We start from the raw sequence: 27,873 nt of genomic DNA on the forward strand, positions 1-27,873 counted from the left end.
TAAGAAATAGAATTAACATTTCGGGTTCAGGATGATATACAGAAAGTAACGTGGTAATTTAAGATAATCATTTTTTAGTAATTCTAATTGATAGGGAAGATTGGAATAGAATAAATAACTTTCAGAATGGTATCACACGGGATGGCAATTTGATTTAAGATCTTAACTGAAATATGGCATAATACTTCAGACTGTATTAGAGCATCAGCATGGACATTTTGCATAATGCTCTGGAATGCCCTTTATCCTCATAACTTCTTGACTCAGGTTAGAGTCGTGAAAGCTAAGCAAGGACTATTCCTCATCGGTTAACTTAGATTCCTGGAACTATTACTGCATAATGGCATTGTACAATGGCTTGATTCATTTTCAACAGGGTATGTCTTTCTTTGCCACTGGAAACAGATTAATTGAAGTCAAATATCATCCGATTAATTAATCATAGGTTAATACAGATAATATAATTTCTATGCCTTGGCTTTCCTCAACTAAAACTTAACCTAGCAAAGCAGTCAAACATAGAGAAGTTTCTATCCAAAGTGAAAAGAACTCCCGTTTTCCCCAAAATTATGTAAATTACAAATGCTCTGTTACGAACTTCATAAGGTGAAGGTCTCTTGAATTTGAACAGCACTTACAGTAAAACTTTCTTTAGATATTATTTACATTATCAAAGAACTTGCTCCTGTGCTTTGGACATGATAATGTTACTGGGACATTGATAAAGATTTCTTCTTATAGTACACAGCCCAGGAGACTCAAATATACTGAATCCACATGCTGAATGATCTCATTATTATCTTTACATTACAAAAATAATTTATATCAGACATTTTTCCTAAGCTGTTTCTGTTCTTTGTCTTTATAAATTATTTCAGCAACATTTCCAGCACACGGATGGCAACAGAGTGAAAGCAGGTCCGGCTTTAGTGTAAGGAGGAGTTTTTGTGCAAGTGAATTTTCAATTCCCGGATTACAGTTTGCACTTTGTAACCCCTGCTGTTGCACAAACACTACATGTTCATGTAACCCCATCACTGAAATAAGTTAAACGCTGAGATAATGATGGCAATATGACAATTCTCTCTTTAACATGGAATAAATTCTGAACCAAAATACAAACATGCTAGAAATAAAAATCTATGAAGAGACAAAAATAGTTAAGAATCCAAATGTTAAAACTGTTGTAATACTATCTATCAGAAGTTGGAAGGAAGGGAAGAATTGTGATAAAATAATATAATACGTAATCTGCAGTGCGTAATCTCTTTTAGTAATAGACAAATGAGATAAGACATTAAAGAAATAGGAGGGGCACTACATTTTAATTTCACCCCAGTGCACTAAATTTAGATTTTTCAATACATTTAGATTGATTTTAATAAAAAAAACATCATTTAACAGGTACTTTCCTTCTGTAAACAAAATACAAGGAAGAAGAAAGTCTAATGAAAAGAGAGAAAGGAAAATAGCTTGTATATTCATGTTTATATATCAGGTTCATAATGACCTGTGAATTAGGTAAGGTGATATATTCGTATGTAAGCAGTTGATCAACAACCTTTAGTTCTATTGGTTCAAACCTAAGAAAATATAAATGCTAAAATATTGCAAAAAGAATGTATTAGCTTTTCAATTGATGTCTGCTGGATAAAACTAACCACTAAGATTTGTCAATGCTGCAATGAGACATCCTTTCCAATTTTTGCTTAGGTCAGTATGAGTTCCACCGAATCCCTGGCATCCAGCAGCTGTGGTATTATCAAGCCGGCTGGGCAGCCAATCACAATGAAGAACTTAGACAGAATTAAGGGAGAGCAAAAACATTAGTTTGAATTTGCAGTTTTTTAAAGATTACGTTGAGTGCCAAATAAGCTGGAGCATACAAAAAAAATTGTTGATGCTGAAACAAAATTAAGATAAAAAAAATTCTAATCCCTTACCATTTAAAATATTCATATGATGGAATTACGATAATCTTAAATAAACTTGATTTCTCCATGGAAAGATAGGACCAGCTAAGCATTAACTGTAACTCAGTAATCATTTACTTGAACTTCTGGTAACAGATATAAGATTTATAGGGTATTTTACAATGATTAATTCATAAGTAACAAATTCAAGGCAGTTCAAATGATTTTCTTTGGTTCCTTTGGAGAAAGCTATGAACAACATAGAATGTAGAAGTGTGGTGAGTCTCTGATAACAAGTTTGGAATATTCTTGTGCTATTAGTTTCAAGGTAGTTACTCTCCAAAATTTGAGACAGCAGTTCTAAGGCCTGAGCAGATACGCATTGAATGAAATGTCACTCCATTCCAGTCGGACTGGAAGATATTGCAGATTTTAGTTGAACATCTCAGAACCCTATCTGTTGTGATATAAAATGACTCTGAGTAGCCTACATGTCTAAACTCTGGATAAATTCCATCCATAATCTGAGTATTTTTCCAATGTATTGTATCAGATCTACTATAAAGCAGAAACGCATATCCAGCAATCAACATTGGTATCTATGCAGTAATCCCTTAATTAGTACTTGACTTATTTCTTTGGTCCATGCCTTAATCTGTGCTCTGTCGTATGTAAAGCTTATAACTCATGCAGAACAATTTGAAATTACAGCTGGCTTTATCTTTCATTTTATTCCTACTGAAGCATCAACTCATTTTCAATGACATTGTTCTACTTTTAGAAATAACATTCAAACTCTTGCCAGATAATGCTAAGAAATATTTGTGTTTGCTTTTTCTCTGCTTATAGATGGGTTATTGTTTCTGTTAACAGCCTCTTCTTTATCTTGTCTAGTTGGTTTTGTTATCTTTTCTCAGATTGGTTTTTACCTTTGTTCAAATAAAATATCTGGCATGTATTGCACTTCTTTTTTGTTTACTACAGCCTGTCAAACTACAGAATGGTACCCTGCAATAGGGTGATGTTTTATTTCATATATTGCAATAATAGGTAACATAGCGAGAGGTTTTTGTCCTGACTGACCATACGTAAGATTAATGTAAGAAGATGTATAAACTGGAATACCTACTCAATGCCACAACATCAAATATACTGTATTTCATGAACAAAGAACATAGAACAGTGCAGCAAGTACAGGCCCTTCAGCCCACAATGCTGTACCTACCTTTTAACCTACTCCAAGAAAAATCTAATGCTTCTCTCCTGAAGAGCCTTCCAGGCTGCTTATCATCTCACACACTTCTATCATATCACCTTCCATCCTCCTTTGCTCACAAAAGAAAAGCCCTAGCTCTTTCAACTTTTCCTCATAAGAGATGCTTTCTGATACAGGCATATGCTTTTTAATACAGGCAGCATCCTGGTAAATCTTCTTTGAAACTTCTCTAAACTTCCATGTCCTTCCCATTTAAATAGCAGTTATAATGGATATCCTTTGGGTGTTCTAAAGCATCCTAAAGTTGCAGGTCAGAAGTATTGTTTTGAAGTACAGGATTTTGGGATATCCTGTGGTTGCAAATGTGTTTTATAAATAAAACCCCTTAATTTTCCTTTTAATAGGTATGCCTGTCCAAATCACATTTTCAGGATTAAGTGATAGTTCAACAATAACATTAGAAATCCTGTATGTTTCCAAAACCATAATTACATCGACTACAACATAAATATAACTTTGTTTAACTACAATGTTTGTTGCTGAGTTTCTAGCTGCAGGTGTCAAAGCCACAGTTTCTAAATGTAAAATTAAAATAACATGTTTAAACGTAAAATGTACTTAAACTCAACTTTACGTCAAAGTAAAATCATTAGCACTTGTGTTTAAAAACTATTAAATTCAAGATTTTGTAAACTTAAATTTTAAAAAAATTATGTACTTACACTTTTAAAATGCTGATACAAAATAAAAGAAAGGAAATTGGTTTGTTGGAAATCTAAATTAATACAACAATGTGTGAAATTGCCTAAGTAAATTAGGTTGAAATGGTTTCAGCTTTTAAAGAAATCAGTGTCAGTAGCTAACCTGATCAGGAATACCCAATATCTAACTGATGTCAAGTCATCAATTACTTGGGTAAATAGATACCTCACAAAGCATGAAACCCACAAATGCCTGCTACATAACCTGCCACATTTAATTTTTGAAAATATAATTGAAAAACTCAGTGAAATAAGGAAATACTTTCAACTTTGACAGGGGTGGAAGATACTGGCATAATCCCGCTACCCATTCTAAAGCCTTTCCAATGATCAGTGGAAAGGAAATCAGGCAAGGTATAAAGGGCTGCGAATCATCTAGTTCCAATTTTATCTTGCGTCCCATGTTAATGATCTGGCTACAGTAATGTCATGAGAATTCAGTGAAAACTGACACATATGAAGAAGAAGCTGATAATTGTGTGAATAGCTTTAAAGATTTGAACAAAACACACATCTCTATAATAAAGACAACCATGAAGCTTGGCATATAATTCTACTTCTACTATTGATCACCAGTGCTGCAGCTCCCACTGCTGGTATGTCTTGCCTTTCAATTAGTTCTGGAAGCTCTGAAACACTACAGTTGAGACTCCTTTAATATTTGCATATTTATCTCTAGGATGTGTCATGGCAAAAATGGGAAAGTGAATCAGTGAGCAATTTGTTACTTTACTATTTGCATCTTCCTAATTGTATAAAGATTAAACTAAGCTTCTAAATGACAAGCATAAGGACCATTTAGGTCTGTGTAGATGTTTTTACCTCCTCACTCCTCACTGACTGATAAATGATCAAATAGTATTAAACTAGTAATATATGCAGTGATGTCTGTACTGCAAGTTGTCTTCTAAAGTTATTCTCCCCGTCTCCATCTCCTTCTGTTCACTCCCCTCCCCGATCACCTGTGACAACTTCCTTTTCCGTACCGTTGCTCTCAAAGGATTCACCGTTGACCCCATTGTGTTTCTCATGGCACAATGTCATGCATTAGCATTATGTGAAAGCAGAGCATCAATTTCCTCATTATGTTGACATCATTGCAATCTATCTCAGCATCTACTCTTAATTCTACTTCTGGATCTGAATTGACTGATCAGTTATCCAGGATCCAGTACTGGATGAGAAACAAAAATTCTCAAATAATGCAGGTGCCCCAAACTATTTTCTTCAACCCGAGATAAAATTTCTATTTCTGAGCTGCTTGCTTCCATGATCCCCCTTGCAACTGGTATCTTATTAAACTCCAAGAAAAACTTCTGACCACATACAGTTGATATCACTAAGGTCTCAGAAATCCAAATTCATTGAGGTCTTGTTTCTTCTGTTATCTCCAGTACATTCCTGGTTGAGCAGTTAAAAACCTTAATGTCTTTTTCATATCTTGCACCATCTCATTCAACTATTAACCTTGGCTCTTAATTAATTAGTGCATCGAGCTTAAGGCTATCTTTGTGAATCCCTTAAATGCTTCAGTTCTGAAATTTCCTCAATAAATCTCTGCCTTTCCTTCCTTTTTTACAACACTCTTTATATCTCTACACGCTGCATTTTTAAGATTTTTTGTATGAGACAGTTTTTGTTGGTCATTCTTGTGAAGCACCATTTTAAAGGCACTTTTTAATTACTTTTTGTGGTTTTGTTTGACCTTAAAAGGCAATGCAAGTTCTCAAACTATGTTTCTCTTCAAAAGAGTCATTCTGTGTGAAGTAGCAAGTGTTCCATGATTGCTAAGGTTATCAGCAGCCGAAATTCAATACTGCCAAATTGGTAATGTCTGCCAATTAATGGTAAAAAAAATAAGTTTTAGTAAGGTACAAGTTATTGGTAAGAAGTCATTTTCGTGAGAAATATTAAGGACTACTCTATTATTTTCATTCTAGATACTCCATTGGTTTGTACCCATATAACTGAATTAAGGGCAATAACATTGGTTATATAATAATGTATGAAATATACACTAAAAATGCAGAACTCTTCTCTGATGGTAACAATGCACTCCAACAGAAGTGTCTATCATTATCCCAAGCTCACAGTTCCGCTGCGTGCTAAATCAAGCTTCACTGGACTAAGTGGTTTTGTAATGCACACCTACCACAGGAATAAATTGAATCGTTCTCACATTTCCACACCTTAGATTTGATGAAACAGAAGTCCATTAGAAAACTGGGTATTTTTAGTATAAAGTGTAGCAGTTGGAGAATTGGGATCAAACCCTGGAAGCAAAGTGTCATGTACCCTTTCATTCTTGGGGATTAATGTACTGTATGGTAGAACTGAAAAGGAAGGAAAATAACTTAAAAAGGGATTGAACTAGTCTGCCTTCAAAATCTTTAGATCAACCACAATGCATACTTTTGCTCATTGAGGAAAAATGAATTGACTCGCCGACAAAATACACACAATGAAAATAAAAATGTAATTGCTTTGGTTGGGTTTCTTGCACCTATGATGATTAGATTAATGAGGACCTTATCATTCAGAAAGACAGTGCTATGCTTAAGAAGCTAAACAATGCAGGGAACAATCATGATTGCAGAAAAGAGTGCAAATCGAGAGCTGATTTTAAATTATATCGGAGATATTTCATCAGGAGCATGGGGCACATTTTTTTTTTAACTTGCTCTGTTCCTGAATTACTTAAAGATCTTAATTTAGCTTTTTAGATTGTTTAATCCAGTCAACCAATGTTGAGCAAAGCTAATGAAATTTCTTGTGACTGTCATTAGATGACATAAGATAAAATGCCTGAATTTCCAAAACAAAACATTTTATTGTTTGACAACTGATCCATGGAAGAATATTTAATTTGGTTGTAGTTAAATACATCAATGCCAGAAGCGCAGGATACTAGGGTAGGTTTTTGCTGAAGGATCTGTTTCATTCTCTACCACCACAAAATGTTTGACAGAGAAGGTATACCTTTAGAAGAGACACTAAAGCACTATTGCTAACAATGACCAATTAATTCTGAAAGTGCTGCTTTGAAATACTGTGAAATGCTTAATTTTGGGTGTTTTAAATTGAAGTCACCTTCAGAACATATATGTTTTAAAAATCAGTTTGCTTATATGTGTTGTTCAAATTTTGTTTTGCAATGGACTAGAAGTTTTATGAATCTGTTAGTGAAATCTCAGTTATGGATTTTAAACTTGCCTTTGTTTTCTTTTCCTCCAGGAATCGTGCTCTCTGTTGAGATTTTCTCTGCTCATAGTTTCAATTTGTTTCTCTCAATTACCACAGGTTTAGCCCATATGAGTGGTATAATCCCCACCCTTGCAATCCCGACTCAGATGTGGTGGAAAACAATTTTACCTTGCTAAATAGTTTCTGGTTTGGAGTTGGAGCTCTCATGCAGCAAGGTATACGCTTCAGCCTGCACCTCTCTTTGGGCACATGTCCCACTCTTTGCTGGGGGTAACTGCTCTCAGGCACTTGGCTTGCATGGGTGCCTCTTTGCATGTATCCTATCTAAGCACACACATGTTCATTTTTAAAAGCATCTACTGATCTACATCAGAAATGAGCGGCGCACATTGGCGCTCATCATTATCTACACACTGCATGCGACTCCATGACATGCGTGCCTGATGTACAGGTAAGTATTCCATCACATTAACACACATTCCTCAGTACAACAGGGTACATGATAAGAGGGAACCCTTCTTTGCCTGCTGACCCCCAGAAAACTGTGGGATAAAGTGTTGGACATGACGTTACCTTGGGTACATGACAGTCAGCCCCAACCAGGCTCTGTCTAAGCATCCTTAAAAGGCACCTCCTCTGGTTTGTGGGTAAGATAAGAACTTTGTGGTAATTGCGTGACTCTTACAGCAGATAGTTCCGTCTTGCCCTGGCGTGTTGTGTGCCTGCAAATGCAACATTGCTTGACTGCAGCCCCACCTTTAAGGAGTTAAGAGCAGTCCAAGTGGGCGAGTAGTCCCTGAGTGGGTATGATTTATGAATTTATGTATCGGACTGCATGCCTCTCAGGGCCTATTTGTCATCATGAACAAGGTATACTTCTCTTCTTTTCTTAGAGTTTTATAAAGTTAAGACTGGATTTGGAGTTGGCTGTCATGTCCAAGCTATTGTAGTTTAGGAGTCAGGCGGTAAGATGGGTTGTGATTTTTAAGATGGATCAAAAAGAGCTTCCTTGTCTCTTAAACGTTGTTATTAAACCGAATTACTGAAAGACTTGAAGAAGGAGTTGTAAATTTACCTGAAGAATCCATCTTTCTCACATTCCATATTACCCAGATCTAATTAAAAATGCACTTCCAATGATTCCATCCTGGTTAATGTAAGCAATCTTACATTTGCATGATCTCTGTTAAAAGAACATAGCATGCAATAAAATGCATGATTGAGCATCAGTTGTGCAATTTCTTCTTTTAATAGTTAGCCCAAGTATGAGATGGGGAGAAATATTTCTTGGTGATCATTTTAGTGGAAATCCTAATTTGTATTCTCATCAAGAATTTATTGAAAATGTCAGCTGGAGACATGTGATCTGCCCCTACCCCATTAGTTGCTAAATACCTCTTTGGCATGTATTCACTAATAGCAAATTGGATTCACTTGCATTTTCATTGCTTTGAAGGCATTTAGCCTATACCAGTATTGGTTTAGGTATTCAAGTGATTTTCAAGTAATGACATGCTACCGCTACAGTTTTGTGCTACGTAGATCAACTGAGGCCATTTTACATTCCTGGCTACATTCTGAATTTAAAACCCAGCAAGGTGTCACCGTACTTTGTAGAAGGTTTTTAAACCTCAGAGAGGAGACAGAAGGAGAAGAAAATCTGGAAATGGTACCAAGGAATATAAATTATTAGTTATCTGAAGTGACTGGTAAAACTGGGCGTGTTCCCTTGAGAGCAGAAATAAGAACATAAGAAATAGTAGCAGGAATAGGCCATCTGGCCTGTCAAACCTGCTCCGCAATTCGATAAGATTATGCCTAATCTGGTTGTGGTCCTAGTTCCGCCTGTCTGCCTTTTCCCCATAAACTTTAATTTCCCTGCTATGTAGAAATCTATCTAACTGCATCTTAAATATATTACATAAGGTAGCCATGACTGCTTCCTGGGCAGAGAATTTTACAGATTTATTACCCTCTAGGAAAATCAGTTTCTTCTGATCTTCATCTTAAATCTATTCCCTTGAATCTTGAGGTTCCTTTAGTTCCTTTAGTCTAGTCTCACTTGCCACTGGAGACAACATTCTTGCCCCTATCTTATCTATCCCTGTTTTATGCTTTTTTTTATAAGATCCCCCCCCCCCCATTCTTCTGAATTCTAGTGAGTATAGTCCCAGGTGACTCAATCTCCCCTCAAAGGTTAACTCCCCTCATATCCAGAATCAACCTGGTGAACCTTCTCTGCACCACCTCCAAAGGCAGTATGCCTTTCCAAAAGTAAAGAGACCAGAACTCCATGCAGCACTCCAGGTGCGGCCTCACCAGTACCCTGTACAGTTGCAGCATAAAATCCCTGCAACCAGTTTATGAGAAATTTAAGATAGAAGTGAGGAATGATCAAAGGGTTTAATTGGGACCAAAATGAAGAAACTATTTCCAAAGGCAAAAGGCCCAGTTACCAATGGAGACAAATTTACTCTGACTGGCAACTGAGCCAGAGGCTGCATGAGGGAGATTTAATATGGCAGGTTTTAAGTTCTGGAATGCACATGCTGAAATGATGATGGAATGAGATTCAAAGTTAATTTTCAAAAGTAAATGTAATAAGGTGTAAGACATTGTGTAAAAGGAAGGTGATTAGCACTGTTTTGATAGCTTCTTCAAAGCCATATGGGCCATGTAGCATTGAAGGGCATTCTTCTCCACAGTATCCTTCTGAGATTCTATAAAATGCGGAGATTTAAAGACTACCCTACTTACAGACTTTTCCCTTCCATTAGGTAGGGGGTTCTAATCCAATTAACTAGGTGTATTTGCAGATACCCAATATATACTTGCAAAATATGGTTCTTCATCACTGGTGAACTCATATAGCCCCAATTAAACATATTATTACAAAATTGATTGAGAGAAAAATGATCACAAGTTTGAATTTATTTAAGGATTAAGGTTTGCTTATCCTCATTACTTAGTATAATGCTGACCTATGACTGTCTGTTATAAAATCATGAACAGTCAACTCCATCCAGTATTGAATAAATGGAATATATTTTAAGCTACTTACCTATTGGAAACACTATACTCAGGGGTTCAATAAAATATTAATAAAATTCAGGTGCATCTGTAATAAGGAGCTAAGGAGAATTGAAAATTTGAACAAGTCCACCATTCAATGTCATTTTAGACAGTTTCCAAATACAGTGCACTGATACCTCTGTCTATATCCCCAATAAAAAAAACAGCCATAAGGATTAACAAGTAATATTTTTTGACAGATATTCCATTGTTGAGACACAATGAACACACCAAATTTCAATTGATTGGCTTGATGAAAATAATCAGAATAAAAATACATTTTAAACGTATCTTCCAAACCACTGAGTACTGAAGAATTTGTGACTCACACGATCATTTATGATTAAAATTACCACATATGGCTCTACCTAAATATAGCCAACATTGTTGTGTTTCAGTCCTTATAATTTGTACTGATGAGTTGGAAACATGTTTATCTTGTTTAAATCTACAGAAGGCATAATGAAGTTGGTAGAATGACAATAGTATCTACTCGAGAGGTTCGCCCTAGAGTTGGGATAGTATTTAACCTTACAAAACAAAAATCAATAGTTAAGAAAGGGCTTGGCAAAATTAAATTGGGGCGAACGCTTGTAGATAAAGTGACAGCTGACAAACACAAGATTTTCAAATGAGAATAAGAGTTCAGGTCTGGCATATTCCAGTGAGGGTAAAAGGCAAAGATGGCAAGATTATAGAAACTTGGATGACAAAGTATACTGAAGTTTTGGTTAAGAGAAAAAGAGGTATATGAATGGCTACTATAGGCAACTGTGAACAGCTGATTATCTTGAGGAGATATAGAGTGTGTAGAAGAGAACTTAAAAAAGAAATCAGGACAACAAAAAAAGAACCATGAAATGCCCTTGGCAGTTAAGGTTAAGGAGAATCACAATAAACACTGTATCAGGAGTAAGAGAATAGCAGTGGGGTTCCCACTGGGCCAAAGGGATTATTGAGCTGTGCAGCTAGTTAATGCAGATGAAGTCCCAAGGAGAAGGACATGGAAAATAGTGAGATCAGAAGAGATTATATGGATAATCTGGAGTTTCTCATTGTTAAGCAGGTGGTGTTAAATGTCATAGGATGCATAAGCACTAATACAACTTCGGATGAGTTCTATCTCAAATTGTTATGGGAAGCAAGGGGGAGATGGTTGGTCCTAAAAGGACTTGGCCCAAGATGTTGGCTGTTTATTTCCCTAGATTGATGCTGTCTCCAGCATTTTGTGTATTACTCAAGATTTCCAGCATCTGCTGGATGTTGTGCTTGGGTAGTTTGGGTTTGGTTTCAACCAAAGAAGGCTGTTGGGTGAGTGTATAGAGATATATAAAATTATAAAAGACATGAGTAATATAGATATTAAAGAATGATTTTACCACGGAAGTGCTATCAAGAACAAGAGGGCACAGTTTTCAGTTAAGTGAAGGAGCTTGAAGGAGGATTTGAGGAGAAAGATTACTTTACACAGAGAGTGAGTGATATCTGACAAGTGCTGACAGAGGAAGTTTTGGAGTCAGATACGATCACTGTGACTTACTTAAATGGGCAAGTCATGAAAGGTTGTATTGCTAATGTGGTAAATTAGGATTAATTAAGATGGGCAAAAGGTTTGGCATGAATATGGTGAGCTTTGGAGCCCCTTTCTGTGCTACACAATTCTAAAACTTAACAATGACTAAATAGTTACTCTTTAAGTCAATGACAATCTGTTTTCATCATGAACTCAAAATACATCTGAAAGGAATTTATTAGACCAGGGATTGAAAACACTTCCTCTTGGAAAACTTCTAAAAGAGATCTTGAGGAATGATGAACTTTATCAACCTCAACCACTTTCTTGGTTTGCAAATTCTGAAACTTAAAATTATCACCAATATAGTGTAAATTAGCAGTAAATGTTCAATTTATTTTTGTATAAACAGAGCCAAGCAGCGGACTGTACCCTCCAAAGGTAAATCTGACCCTTTGTTCAGAGATAAAATCTTTATAATGGGCAAAAAAACGGTTCAGTTCGTTTCGTTGAAGAATTTGATTTACTCAGATGCCATTATTTGCAAATATTTCAATTAAAATAAGGAAGTATCTGTTCTACCAATGCAAGTCTGAAACCTCACATCAGATATATTTGCAATTAATGCTCCTTGCAGATATGGAAATGATATAATTGAACCCCTGACTATATTGCACAAAACAAATTGGAGCACTGATTGATCTGATACCGTGGTGATTTTCATTAAGCACTCTATGTATTTTTGTCTGGTGTTTCAGACCACGAGTGGAGACACTTGTGCCACCCTGTGCTCTTTAACTCCATCACTTTTGTTCCCCCCTCCCCCCCACCACCATCACCCCCACTCCCCAACCACTCTTGTCAGGTTCCGAGCTAATGCCCAAAGCCCTTTCCACCAGGATCGTGGGTGGCATTTGGTGGTTCTTCACGCTGATCATCATTTCATCGTACACTGCAAACTTAGCTGCTTTTCTTACGGTAGAGCGCATGGAATCTCCCATTGATTCAGCAGATGACTTGGCAAAACAAACCAAGATAGAGTATGGAGCGGTTGCAGATGGAGCCACTGTGACTTTCTTTAAGGTATGTTTTTGCTGCACACACCATTTCTTTATCCACATTTGTTCATACCCACTAAAGGAAAAAGAAGAGCAATTCAAGTTAGAGGACGTGTCTCTGTGTCATGTTCATTAAAGCACGAATTATATTGTCAGTACGACATTGATAAATAACACTGGTTAATGAGTCAGCTTCTGACTTCAATTATAGGAATAAAGATTTAGGATTCTATGCATTCAGACATTGTTATGGCTATGTGAAATGACACAGTTTCATTAAGTTATTTTTAATCACTTGGTAATTTACGTATACCTTATTTCTTTAACGAAACACAAAGAAAATATAGTGGCACTTTCTGGTGCTTGGATTCTATTTTAGAATGATCACTTCTAAATTTGCCTTATACTCTGAAATAATAAATAGAAAGTACATTGTTCGTCGACGGGAAAATTGGTTGTGCATCAAAGATTGCAAGGAGCTGTAGCTTAGTAATGTTAATCCTGTGACCTGCAGGGCTGCTGCATGTGGATCCTTGCTACATCAGGGTTTGCCAAGGAAGAGAAACTGCTTCTTTGTGCCACCATCTGACACATTTTTGCTGTACATTTGTATAGTGACAATAGTTAATTGGTTTACGAATTTACCAATATTGAAAATGTGGCAAATTGGGAAACTGGAGAGTAGGTTTTTCTCTCCATCAGTTTTGGACAGTTGTATCCCTGCTACGTTGCCTGAAGTCTGAGCCTGCTAGTGAGAGGATTAAAGCTTAGTCATACATGGAAATAAGTGACAGATATAAAAAATGCCCCTGGGAGGTTTAGAATAACATTGGGCAATTGACTAATCATTTGGTCTGAAGAAAGTGAAGATGCTGTTTTCTGTAGCGGATGGGGATGAGGAAAATTCTGCAATGTAGTGGCTGTTTTTTTTGGTCAGCAAATCATTCTCAGAAAGTTATTCCTGCTCTTTTTGAAAATAACTCAAATTTTTCTTTGGACTCCTCTGCATCACCAATAAATGTTGGTTGTATTCCACTCAAGTTAGTTATAGTAGACCATTGATTAGCCTATGTATATGAAAGAACCTGGACTTACATTTTAGTGGCCTTTCCATATGGCATAGGCAGATACAGAGAAGTTGATTTCTGTCTGCACCAAGAACTGGATGGAGCACCATCAAAAGACTTGAATCTGTGTGATGTATTTCATGTCTGCAGAACATTACAAAGTACTTTTAGGCCATTGAATTCATTTTGAAGTTGGCAATATTAAAATGTTGAATTGTTGTGGCCTGAAGAAGTCTTCAGCCAGAGTATTTAATGTTGCCTGGTTCAGCCAATTGGTGACTGTACATTAGATTACATATCATAGCTAATCTATGTCTTCATAATCTGAATTTTGAAGTTATGAGGGAAATAAGTGGCAATTTAATGGGGATAAACAGATAAAGGCAGAAAGATAGGAAGTCCTTGTACATCAGTCACTCAAGGTAAATACTATATAAATGCAGCAAGCACCTAATAAGGCAAGTTCTACTTTGGCTTTCATTGCAAGAGGTTTTGTATTCAGGAGGAAGCAAATCTTACTGTACCCACACAGGACCTTGATGAGATTGCACTTTATTTTGTGCATTCTCAGTCTCTTTACCTATGAAGGATAAGCCTATCATTGAGGGAATGCAGCAGAATTTCACCAAACTGATTCCTTGGATGATAAGACTGCTGTCTGAACGGAGATCAGGTCAAATAGGTTTATTTTCATGAATCTAGAAAATTGAGAAAGGATCTAATTGGAAAAATATAGAACTTTGACTGGGCTAGACAAATTGGATGCAGAGGAGATATTTTCGCAGGGCTGAGGGTCAAGAATAAGGGTATAAGTGTGTAAGTTGGGAACTATATTTAAGAAGGAGGTAGATAGATTTGTAGATGAAAAAGGTATCCAGAAGCTATTGGAAGGAAGCAAGAACATGGCTTTGAAATAGACATTCAGCCAAGTTTAAATTGGATAGTGGAACATGACCTAAAGGCTGGATAACATACTCTAGCCCCCTAGCTTCTGTGTTTCATGTGAGCCTCATATCAATGCTGCACTTAGCAAAGAGGAGGGATTGGCATCAGTTGGGCTTTAGTAGCATCCTCTAAATGATGTGTAGAAGTGGTCTTTTGTATCACGTACTCTGCAACATCCATCTGCAGAACTGCAAGCTGGCAAGCACAATCCTCGCTGATTTGATTTGAAACAAATGTCACACGAAGAATAGGTCAAATGAGTTATTTTTGATATCTGTCTCTAAGAATACCCTTTAATATCTTCCAGAAATTGTTGAGAGACAATTAGTCCACATATTGGAGAACAATTAGTCCACCAGATTTGATTAAGGGGCATAACATAAAGAAACTCTTTGGAGGCAGTGATCATAATATAATAGAATTCAGCCTGCAGTTTGAGAAGGAAAAGCTAAATTCAGATATATCAGTATTGCAGGTGGAGTAAAGGGAATTACAGAGGCATGAGAGAAGAGCTGGCCAAAGTTGATTGGAAGAGGACGCGAGCAGGGATGGTGGTAGATCATTAATGGCTGGAGTTTCTGGGGACAATTTGGAAGGTGCAACAGTGGATATTGGACCACTGGTGATGTAGTAATGGAGGACAAAGAAACTTCAGTGTTTTGTATCAGTATTCACTGTGGAAGACACTAGCAGTATTCCAGGAATTCAAGAGTGCCTGAAGGTTAACTGGCAGTTTGCATCAGTAATAACGAAGGGAAATGTACTGCTAGCATTCAGTCCAAGAGGACTATAATATAAGAGCAATGGTGTGACATTGAAGCTTTATAAGGTATTGGTCAGACCACACCGGAGTGTTATGAGCAGTTTTGGGCTCTTAATCTATGAAAAGATGAGCTGGCACTGGAGGTGGTCCAGAGGAGCTTCAAGAGAATAATTCTGGGAATAAAAGGGTTAATATATGAAAAGCATTTAATGGCTCATGGCTTGTACTTAGTAATGTTTAGAAGAATGAAGAGGGTATCTCATAGAAAACTTTCGAATATTGAAAAGCTCAGGCAGAGTGAATGTGGAAAAGATATTTCCTACAGTGGGTGAGCCAAGGACCAGAGGGCACAGAATAGAGGGATGTCCATTTAGAACAGAGATGAGAAGGAATTTCTTTAGCCAGAGGGTGGTGAATCTGTGGAATTCATTGCCATAAACTGCTGTGGAGGCCATGTCATTGAGAATATTTAAAGCAGAGGTTTACTCATGGCATCATAGATTATAAGGAGAAGAAAGGAGAGTGAGGTTTAGAGGGATAATAATTCGGCCATGATGGAATAGTGGAGCAGATTCGATGGGCTGAGTTGCCTATTTCTGCTCTTATGCTTTATGGTCTTCAAGACTTTTACATCTTTTTTATGGAAGACCAAGATCTTTGTCCCTTGCTATTAAACTTCATATTTAGTGCAAATGCGGAATAAAATTCGGGGGAAGGTGGGCAATCAAAATGTCTGGTGCGCTATGTTAGATTCAACCGTGAATCTAGTATGGTGATCATTAAACAGAACTTCAGTTGCTGAAGCAGAAAAAAAACTTGAATACAGAAGCAAATGAATAATAATATTTAGATAAATACTTCCTCAAATTTGCAATATATAATTATGATAGCCAGTTATCACCATATAGAGAATCCAGGTTACAAGTCAAGGAAAGACGCAGACTAACACAGCTTTTTGAGGATCCCTCCCCTATCCATCCCATATAATCAAAATAATTGCACTTGGTCCCAAGTTCACCAAAGCTCACATCATTAACCAGAAACATCCATTCTCTAACCAAGACCACAAGACAGTTATTAACAGAAGGGATTAAATACTTGCATATTCCTCTCACTATTGCTCTCAGTAAAGAATACATTTTACTATCAGTTCAGCAAAGAAATGTCAACTTGATGGGATTCAAACTCAGGGAAAGGTACAGAAGAAATGTGCCAAATGTGTGGAGTTCTGCATAGGTACATTCCAATAAGACAGGGAAATTATGGTAGGGTCCAGGAACTATGGTGTACAAAGGCTGTAGTAAATCTAGTCAAGAAGAAAAGAAAAGCTTATGAAAGGTTCAGAAAGCTAGGAAATGTTAGAGATCTAGAAGATTATAAGGCTAACAGGAAGGAGCTTAAGAAGGAAATTAGGAGAGCCAGAAGGGGCCAAGAAAAGGCCTTGGTGGGCAGAATTAAGGAAAACCCCAAAGCATTCTACAAGTATGTGAAGAGCAAGATATAAGACCTGAGAGAATAGGATCAATCAAGTGTGACAGTAGGAAAGTGCTTATAGAACCGGAGGGAATAGCAGAGGTACTTAATGAATACTTTACTTCAGTATTCACTATGGAAAAGGATCTTGGCAATTGTAGGGATGACTTGCAGCGGCTGAAAAGCTTGAGCATGTAGATATTAAGAAAGAGGATGTGCTGGAGCTTTTGGAAAGCATTAAGTTGGATAAGTCGCCAGGACCAGATGAGATGTACCCCAGGCTAATGTGGGAGGTGAGGGAGGAGATTGCTGAGCCTCTGGCGATGATCTTTGCATCATCAATGGGGACGGGAGAGGTTCTGGAGGATTGGAGGGTAGCAGGTGTTGTTCCCTTATTCAAGAAAGGGAAAAGAGATAACCCAGGATATTATAGACCAGTGAGTCTTACTTCAGTGGTTGATAAGTTGATGGAGAAGATCTTGAGAGGCAGGATTTATGAACATTTAGAGAGGTATAATAAGATTAGGAATAGTCAGCATGGCTTTGTCAAGGGCAGGTCGTGTCTTATGAGCCTGATTGAATTTTTTGAGGATGTGACTAAACACATTAATGAAGGAAGAGCAATAGATTTCAGCAAGGCATTTGATAAGGTACCCCATGCAAGGCTTATTGAGAAAGTAAGGAGGCATAGGATCCAAGGGGACATTGCTTTGTGGATCCAGAACTGGCTTGCCCACAGAAGGCAAAGAGTGGTTGTAGATGGGTCATATTCTGCATGGAGTTTGGTGACCACTGGTGTGCCTCAGGGATCTGCTCTGGGACCCCTACTCTTTGTGATTTTTATAAATGACCTGGATGAGGAAGTGGAAGGATGGGTTAGTAAATTTGCTGATGACACAGAGGTTGAGGGTGTTGTGGATAGTGTGGAAGGCTGTCAGAGGTTACAGCGGGATATCGATAGGATGCAAAACTGGGCTGAAAAGTGGCAGATGGAGTTCAACCCAGATAAGTGTGAAGTGGTTCATTTTGGTAGGTCAAATATGATGGCAGAATATAGTATTAATGGTAAGACTCTTGGCAGTGTGGAGGATCAGCGGTATCTTGGGGTCCGAGTCCATAGGACGCACAAAGCAGCTGCACAGGTTGACTAAGTGGTTAAGGAAGGCATACGGAGTATTGGCCTTCATTGATTGTGTAATTGAATTTAGGAGCCGAGAGGTAATGTTACAGCTATATACGACCCTGATCAGACCAGACTTGGAGTACTGTGCTCAGTTCTGGTCGCCTCACTACAGGAAGAATGTGGAAACCATAGAAAGCAGGTTGAGTGAACTCTGCCTTTCCTCCTTGGAGCGATGGAGGACGAGAGGTGACCTGATAGAGGTGTACAAGATGATGAGAGGCATTGATCGTGTGGATAGTCAGAGGTTTTTTCCCAGGACTGAAATGGCTGCCACAAGTGGGCACAGGTTTAAGGTGCTTGGGAGTAGGTACCGAGGAGATGTCAGGTGTAAGTTTTTTACACAGTGAGTGGTGAGTGCGTGGAATGGGCTGCTGGCAACGGTGGTGGAAGCGGATATGATAGGGTCTTTTAAGAGACTTTTGGATTGGTACATGGAGCTTAGAAAAATAGAGGGCTATGGGTAACCCTAGTAATTTCTAAGGTAGGGACATGTTTGGCACAACTTTAGTGGGCCAAAGGGCCTGTATTGTGCTGTAGGTTTTCTGTTTTTTCTGTTTCTAAACTCATGAACTGACACAAGAATGCACACATTTTGTGTATTAATGAAATTGCACTGTGACATTTTTAATTACAGTCTGTAATTGGATTGCAATAAACTGTCAATTGATCAGTCAGCTTATTTCGCTGCTAGATATTTTGCCAGGTCTGTTTATACCGAATCAATGAACATTAACTAACGTTTACTAATGTCTCATTGCATATTTACTCTCTGGCAAAGTATTGAATGTTTGACCTTCTTTCAACCTTAAATTGTTCAGCTTGTCTTTAATGCTTTTGCTATCTCCTGATTGTTGCTCAGAAAAGTTAATACTATAGTCTGATCCAGGAAGTCAATTAATTATTCTTTCAAATTTATACAGTGTCTTCTGTTTAGTGTTTTAAAAGCCTAACCTCTGTACGTGAGGACATATTGTTCGGCTGTATTTGCAGTTTTACATTCTAGACTAAATTTTCAGTCTCAGGCAATTGTTTTGGATCTCTTGTTTGGCTCATATCTCTCTTTCTATCACCTTGTATGCATCTCTATCCCCTTGATCATTCCAAGATCCCCTGCATACCCTCCTCTCTTTTTACTCCATTTGTTGAGGTCATTTAAATCTCACTCTCTGAAGTACCCTCCTTGAATTTCCACTCTTCTGGTTCAAGATGGCACTGGTGAAGCACCACAACGGCATGCTAGCAGCAAACACATTTATTCCGCACACTTTTTCTCAAAAATGATCACTGCAATCAATAGTCTGGAACTTCCCTTTTGGAACTGAGCTGTAGCACTGCCTGTATGACCTGGCATTATTGTGGTGTGAACTGAAGTCTTGAAGGTGCAGGACGGTTACGGCATGACCAAATATGAACATATGAGGAACGTTTGTCCGCTCTTGGACTGTATTCCTTGGAGTTTAGAAGAATGAGGGGAGACCTCATAGAAACATTTCGAATGTTAAAAGGCATGGACAGAGTGGATGTGGCAAAGTTGTTTCCCATGATGGCGGAGTCTAGTACGAGAGGGCATGACTTAAGGATTGAAGGGCACCCTTTCAGAACAGAAATGCGAAGAAATTTTTTTAGTCAGAGGGTGGTGAATCTATGGAATTTGTTGCCACGGGAAGCAGTGGAAGCCAAGTCATTAGGTGTATTTAAGGCAGAGATTGATAGGTATCTGAGTAGCCAGGGCATCAAAGATTATGGTGAGAAGGCAGGGGAGTGGGACTAAATAGGAGAAAATGAATCAGCTCATGATAAAATGGCGGAGCAGACTCGATGGGCCGAATGGCCTACTTCTGCTCCTTTGTCTTATGGTCTTATGGTCTAAGTCAAGGTGGCGGGCTCCAGGCCCAAGAGCAGAAAACAATGTTTGGACATTGTTGGAACCGACTTGGAGATGATTCAAAGTGATAGAACTGGGATGAGACAAAATCGAGGTAGCAGGGCTCAGGTCCAAACATGCTGTTTGGCCAATTTAAGCGCAGGGTCAGATTGGAAAGGTCAGGTATGAGGTGACAGGACCAAGACTCAATAGTGTATCAAAGCAGCAGAGCCCAGGTCCGAGAGCGAGGAACGACCTGAGATTTGGCCAATTTAAGCGCTGAGCCAGGTTGAAAAGGTCAGGATGTTGGGGCAATAGGTGAGGGATGGGCTGGTGTTCAGCTCGCTGCTCCACGAGATTAACTCATCTCTGCACTGACTTGCAGCTAACAAGCTCTTGGATCGGCTGTGACTGGCTTTGTCGCTGTGGACTCACTTTTGTGAGTTTCAGTTCTGAATGTTATTTGCTTACTTTTTATTGCTTGCACTGTTTGTGTTTTTTCTGTGCATTAGGTGTTTGACAGTCTTTTTTCAATGGGTTCTATTGGGTTTCTTGGTTTTGTGGCTGCCTGTAAGGAGACTATTCTCAAGGTTGTATATTGTATACATACTTGGATAATAAATGTACTTTGATCTTTAAAGAACTCAATTTCTCCATTCTGCATGATCCTTCTTAAAAGTCCAGCACTTCGCCAAAGCTTGTGATTATCCATCAGATTTTGCTTCTTTGAACTCAACTGAAGAGAAAGTTCAAATTGGAGACGTTATAAATGTGGATTCTGACATACTTCACCTAGGGATTATGTATTTATGTTGAAGTGAAAGTTGGTAACGATGAAAGGCTGTGTACAGGAAAATGTGTACAGCAGAAGAATCTAATGAAATAGATTTGCATGCGTGTTTCAGAAATATCCTGAGGCAAAATATGTAAAACAAATTACTTTGAAGTGTTCGTTGATGTTATATACATACACACTGCATTTATTGTGTATGGCCTTGGAGCTTGAAGGCTCCAGCTGAGCCGTGGCAATTGCAATGAATTCAGGCTTACTACTGGTGATATTATTTGCACAGCCCTGAGCAGACCAGAAGCTACTACTGTACAGAAATTCTGCTTTTTGTGGATTGAGCAAAGGTGCTTGTAAAAGTGGTCCCCCAGTCTACAGTAGGTCTCACCGGTGTAGAGGAAGCTTTATCTAGAGCACTGGATACAGTAGACAACCCCAACAGATTCGCGGGTGAAGTGTTGCCTCAACTGGAAGGGTCTGCTTAGAGTCCTGAATGGAGGTGAGGGAGAAGGTAAATGAGCAGATATAGCACTTCTGCCACTTTCAGGGATAAATGCCAGGACTGAGATTAGTGGTGAGGGATGAATGGACAGGGCAATCATAGAGGGAATGATCCTTGCAAAAAGCAGAGAGTGGGTGATAAGGTTTGGTGGTAGGGTCCCGTTGAAGATGGCGGAAGTTGCTAGGAATGATGTGTTGGATATGGAGGCTCATGGGATGGTAGGTAAGTGAGGACAAGAGGAACTCTATCCCTGATAAAGTGGCAGGAAGATGGAGTGAGTGTGGATGTCCAGGTAAAGGAGGAAATGCGGCTGAGGGCAGCATGAATAATGGAGGAAGGGAAACCCTGTTCTTTGAGCAAAGAGAATATCCCCAGACCAAGGAAAGACATCCTGGGAACAGATGCAGTGGTAATGAAGGAACTGAGAAAATGGAAAAGGATTTTTACAAGAGACAGGGTAGGAAGAGTTATAGTCAAGATAGCCACAAGAATTGGTAGGTTTACAAAAAATATCAGTAGACAGTTTTTGTTGCAGAGATTGAGGCAAACAGATTGAGAAAGGGAAGAGAGATGTCAGAAATACATGAAGCAGCACCAATGCAGTCATCATTGTAGCACAGAAAGAGTTGGAGAGCATTACCAGGAAAGCATGGTGCATAGACTGTTCTCGGTAACCCACACTTTTCCCTCTTCTCACTGGCCTATCACCTCTCCCTGACGCCCCTCCTCCCTCCCTTTCTCCCATGGCCCACTCTCTACTCCTATCAGATTCCTTCTTCTCCAGTACTTTACCTTTTCCACTTATCACTTCCTCGTTTCTTACTTCATCCGCCCTTCCCCCACCCACCTGGCTTCATCCAGCTTGTACTTCCTCCCCTACCCTACATCCATTTTCCGCATCTTCTCCCTTCCTTTCCAGTCCTGATGAAGAGACTCGGCCTGTCTGCCTGAAGCAACTGGTTTTAACCCTCCTTTGCCCCTTCTTCGGTCACACGTGAAAGCAAGGAGCTGGATTTGGTTGTCAGAGTCTATTTGAGACGCACGCCACTGAGAGTAATTAATAGACAGCGGGAGCTCATCCCCAGCACCTTCCTGGGCTAGGCCAACCTAAGGAACTTCAATCGAGTTCATTGTTAATAGTATATTGTCTTAATAGTGTAATCACTTTAATAGTGCAATAGAATTACACAGAACCTAGAACAGTACTACACTGGAACAGGCCCTTTACTCCACAGTGTTGTGCTGAACTAACTAAAGTAACTATATCTAATTACACTAATCCCTTTCTGCCTGCACATGGTCCACCTCTCTGCATTTCCTTCATATTCATGTACCTCTTAAACGCCTCTATTATACTTGCTTCCATCTCTACCACTGGTGGTGCATTCTTAGCATTCACCACTCTCTTGAGTAAAGTAACTCATCCCGTACTTCTCCTTTGAACTTTACCCCTCTCACTTTAAATACATGCCGTTTATTATTACTAATAAACGAGTGTTAGACATTTTGATCTATGCCTCTCATAATCTTATAAAATCTATCAATTCTCCTCTCACCCGCTGCCATTCCAGAGAGAACTACCTTAGCTTGTCCAATCCCTCCTTAAGCACCTGCACTCTAATCCAGGCAGCAAATTGGTAAGCCTCTTCTGCACCCTCTCCAAAGCCTCCACAGCCTTCCTATAATGAGGTGGCCAGAAATGAAAACAATACCCCAGAATTTTACAAAGTTACAACTTCCTGATTCTTGAACTCATTGTCTTGGTTAATGCAGGTTAACATGCTATATGCCTTGTTTATCAGCCTATCAACTTGTATGACCATTTTCAGGGAGCTGTGGGCTTGGACCTCAGGATCCCTCTGTATATCAGATTTTTCATCATGGTCAGTCATATATCACAAACTGCAGAGATCTCTGGACAGATCCCTGTGGAACACCACTAGTCACTGGTAGTCACAGACCTCCAACCAGAGTAAGACTTGTTAGCCATACTACCCTCTGTCTTCTATGTGCAAGACAAATCTAAACCCAAATGACCAAGTCACCATAGATCCCATGTGTATCATAGAAACATAGAAACATAGAAAATAGGTGCAGGAGTAGGCCATTCGGCCCTTCGAGCCTGCACCACCATTCAGTATGATCACAGCTGATCATCCAACTCAGAACCCTGTACCTGCCTTCTTTCCATACCCCCTGATCCCTTTAGCCACAAGGGCCTTATCTAACTTCCTCTTAAGTATAGCCAATGAACTGGCCTCAACTGTTGCCTGTGGCAGAGAATTCCACAGATTCACCACTCTCTGCGTGAAGAAGTTTTTCCTCATCTTGGTCCTAAAAGGCTTCCCCTTTATCCTCAAACTGTGATCCCCGTTCTGGACTTCCCCAACATCGGGAACAATCTTTCTGCATCTAGCCTGTCCAATCTGTTTAGAATTTTATATGTTTCAATCAGATCCCCCCTCAATCTTCTAAATTCCAGAGAGTATAAGCCTAGTCGATCCAGTCTTTCATCATATGAAAATACTGCCATTCCAGGAATCAATCTGGTGAACCTTCTTTGTAACCCCTCTATGGCAAGAATGTCTTTCCTCAGATTAGAGGACCAAAACTGCACACAATACTCTAGGTGTGGTCTCACCAAGGCCTTGTACAACTGCAGTAGTACCTCCCTGCTCCTGTACTTGAATCCTCTTGCTATGAATGTCAGCATACCATTCGCCTTTTTCACTGCCTGCTGTACCTGCATGCCCACTTTCAATGACTGGTGTACAATGACACCCAGGTCTCGTTGCACCTCCCCTTTTCCTAACTGGCCACCATTCAAATAGTAATCTGTTTTCCTGTTCTTGCCACCAAAATGGATAACCTCACATTTATCCACATCAAATTGCATCTGCCATGAATTTGCCCACTCACCTAACCTATCCAAGTCACCCTGCATCCTCTTAGCATCCTCCTCACAGCTAACACTGCCGCCCAGCTTCGTGTCACTGCAAACTTAGAGATGGCTGCATTTAATTCCCTCGTCTAAGTCATTAATATATATTGTAAACAACTGGGGTCCCAGCACTGAGCCTTGCGGTACCCCACTAGTCTCCGCCTGCCATTCTGAAAAGGTCCCGTTTATTCCCACTCTTTGCTTCCTGTCTGCCAACCAATTCTCTATCCACATCAATACCATACCCCCAATACCGTGTGCTTTAAGCTTGCACACTAATCTCCAGTGTGGGACCTTGTCAAAAGCCTTTTGAAAATCCAAACATACCACATCCACTGGTTCTCCCCTATCCACTCTACTAGTTACATCCTCAAAAAATTCTATGAGATTCGTCAGACATGGTTTTCCTTTCACAAATCCATGCTGCCTTTGTCTGATGATTTCACTGCTTTCCAAATGTGCTGTTATCACATCTTTGATAACTGACTCTAGCATTTTCCCCACCACCGATGTCAGGCTAACAGGTCTATAATTCCCCGCTTTCTCTCTCCCTCCTGTTTTAAAAAGCGGGGTTACATTGGCCACCCTCCAACCCTCAGGAACTAATCCAGAATCTAAAGAGTTTTGAAAAATTATCACTAATGCATCCACTATTTCTTGGGCTACTTCCTTAAGCACTCTGGGATGCAGACCATCTGGCCCTGGGGATTTATCTGCCTTCAATCTCTTCAATTTACCTAACACCACTTCCCCACTAACATGTATTTCCCTCAGTTCATGAGGGACCTTGTCAGATGCTTCAATAAAATCCATGTAGACAACATCCACTGTTTTGTCTTCATCAACCATCTTTGTTACCTCCTTAAAAAAACTCAATCATGTTAGTAAGGCCTGGCCTGCCCTACACAAGGCCATGCTGATAGTCCCTACTTAGGGCCTGCTTTTATGTTAAGGCCCACCTGGACAAAAAAGACACGTACGTTCGAATGCTGTTCATGGATTTCATTTCAGCATTCAACACAATCATTCCTCAGAAACTGATTGGAAAGCTGAGCCTACTGGGCCTGAACACCTCCCTCTGCAAATGGATTCTAGACTTCCTGACTGAGAGACCTCAGTCAGTCCGAATTGGTAGCAGCATCTCCAACACCATTACACTGAGCACGGGGCCCCCCAGGGCTGTGTGCTTAATCCACTGCTGTTCACTCTGCTGACCCACGACTGTGCTACAACACACAGCTCGAACCACATCATCAAGTTCGCCGATGACACGACCGTGGTGGGTCTCATCAGCAAGAATGAAGAGTCAGCATACAGAGAGGAGGTGCAGTGGCTAACGGACTGGTGCAGAGACAACAACCTGTCTCTGAATGTGAACAAAACAAAAGAGATGGTTGTTGACTTCAGGAGGACACAGAACGACCACTCTCCGCTGAACATCGACGACTCCTCTGTAGAGATCGTTAAGAGCACCAAATTTCTTGGTGTTCACCTGGCAGAGAATCTCACCTGGTCCCTCAACACCAGCTCCATAGCAAAGAAAGTCCAGCAGCATCTCTGCTTTCTGTGAAGGCTGAGAAAAGTCCATCTCCCACACCCCATCCTCACCACATTCTACAGAGGTTGTATTGAGAGCATCCTGAGCAGCTGCATCATGGCCTGGTTCAGAAATTGTACCATCTCAGATCGCAAGACCCTGCAGCGGATAGTGAGGTCAGCTGAGAAAATCATCGGGGTCTCTCTTCCTGCCATCACAGACATTTACATCACACGCTGCATCCGCAAAGCAAACAGCATTATGAAGGACCCCACGCACCCCTCATATAAACTCTTCTCCCTCCTGCCATCTGGCAAAAAGGCACTGAAGCATTTGGGCTCTCATGACCAGACTATGTAACATTTTCTTCTCCCAAGCCATCAGGCTCCTCAATACCCAGAGCCTGGCTTGACACCAACCTACTATACCCTCTACTGTGCCTACTGTCTTGTTTATTATTTATTATTATTTATTATAGTGCCTGCACTGTTTCGTGCACTTTATGCAGTCCTGGATAAGTCTGTAGTCTAGTGTAGTTTTTCTGTTTTTTTCAGACGTACTTTTGTGTAGTTTTTGTATTGTTTCATGTAGCACCATGGTCCTGGAAAATGTTGTCTCATTTTTACTATGTTCTGTACCAGCAATTATGGTTGAAATGACAATAAAAAGTGACTTGACTTGATCTTTGGACTTACTCATTTTTTAAAAACTTGTTCTCTTTTATTGATGACTATAAACCCAAATTCTGTTATGGATGGCTTTTAAACACAATTCCAAGTCCAGAGTGATATAACCTTGCTACTTCTAATGGTGACTGCTGCCAACTTTACTTCTGTTGCTAATTATAGTGAACCCTACTTCTGTAAATGGCTGCCATTACATTTATTTCTGTTAAAGACACTGTAAACTCTATTTGTGTCATATATTTGGTAAATACTTGGACAACTATAAACTACATCCATCACAGCATTCCATAAATTGCAGAATGGAATTGTCTCGACTCATTCTCCTGCATGTACTAACTGCTGATACATGTTAGGATACAATAAAATGTGTGCTGACAGCCCTTTACAAAGGTGCTTTTTTCTGTGAAACAGACATGTTTGTCATAAAATATGTTTTTCAGTCCTCAGAACTTGTTTTAGGTCTGTGAATCACTCTTGTATTCCTGAAAATGTGGCTTAAGATTTAGAAAGTCTGCTTGCTCACAATATAAAACGGTCACCAATATTAGAAGGTATTGTGTGGATATTTGGTCAAGGCTTAATTTCCTTTTTGAAAAACAGTAAGGGATATGATTTTATGGTTGGAATTGCTAGACTAATATCACACACATGCTGGGTTAATTTACTGGCACTCGTAGTATATATCACACAGGCTTGCTAAAATTCTACTTATTTCAGAATCAAAATCAGAATCGGAATCAAGTTTAATATCTCTGGCATATGTCATGAAATTTGTTGTTATGTGGTAGCAGTACTGTGCAATACATAATTAAAAACAGTAAATTACAATAAGTAAGTGTGTGTCTGTGTGTGTGTGTGTGTGTGTGTGTGTGTGTGTGTGTGTGTATATATATAATTTTCTTTTTAAAGAAGTTAAGTAGTGTAAAAAGAGGGAATAAAAGTAGTGAGGTAGTGTAGTGTGAGTTCAATGTCCATTCAAAAATCTGATGGCAGAAGGGAAGAAGCTATTCCTGAATCATTGATTGTGTGCCTTCAGGCTTCTGTACCTCTTCCCTAATGGTAGCAATGAGAAGAGGGCATAACCAGGGTGAAATGGGCCCTTAACGATGGATGCTGCCTTTTTGAGGCATTGCTCTTTGAAGACGCCATGGATGCTGGGGAAGCTAGTGTCCATGATGGAGCTGACTTGAGTTCTTAACTTTCTGCAGCATTTTCTGATCCTGTGCAGTGACCACCCCATCCGCCCGATACTAGACAGTGATGCAGCCACTTATAATGCTCCCCACAGTACATCTGTAGAAATTTTCGCTTGTCTTTGGTGACATACCAAATCTCCACAAACTCCTAATGAAATATAATCGCTGTGGTGCCTTCTTTGGCACTCCGTT

General features: G+C 39.3%; 1 protein-coding gene across 1 annotated transcript in view; it reads left to right on the top strand.

Annotated features, from left to right (window-relative positions):
• grik2 (glutamate receptor, ionotropic, kainate 2) overlaps positions 1-27,873 on the top strand; it is a 256,121-nt gene that overhangs the window by 165,914 nt on the left and 62,334 nt on the right. The window contains exons 9-10 of the mRNA XM_072250332.1: positions 7,191-7,309; positions 12,545-12,762. Of these exons, the coding sequence (XP_072106433.1) occupies positions 7,191-7,309; positions 12,545-12,762 (337 nt within the window). The remainder of the gene's footprint in view (positions 1-7,190; positions 7,310-12,544; positions 12,763-27,873) is intronic.

Source organism: Mobula birostris, chromosome 2 (genome assembly GCF_030028105.1).
Source record: "Mobula birostris isolate sMobBir1 chromosome 2, sMobBir1.hap1, whole genome shotgun sequence".
NCBI classification, from domain to species: Eukaryota; Metazoa; Chordata; class Chondrichthyes; order Myliobatiformes; family Myliobatidae; genus Mobula; species Mobula birostris.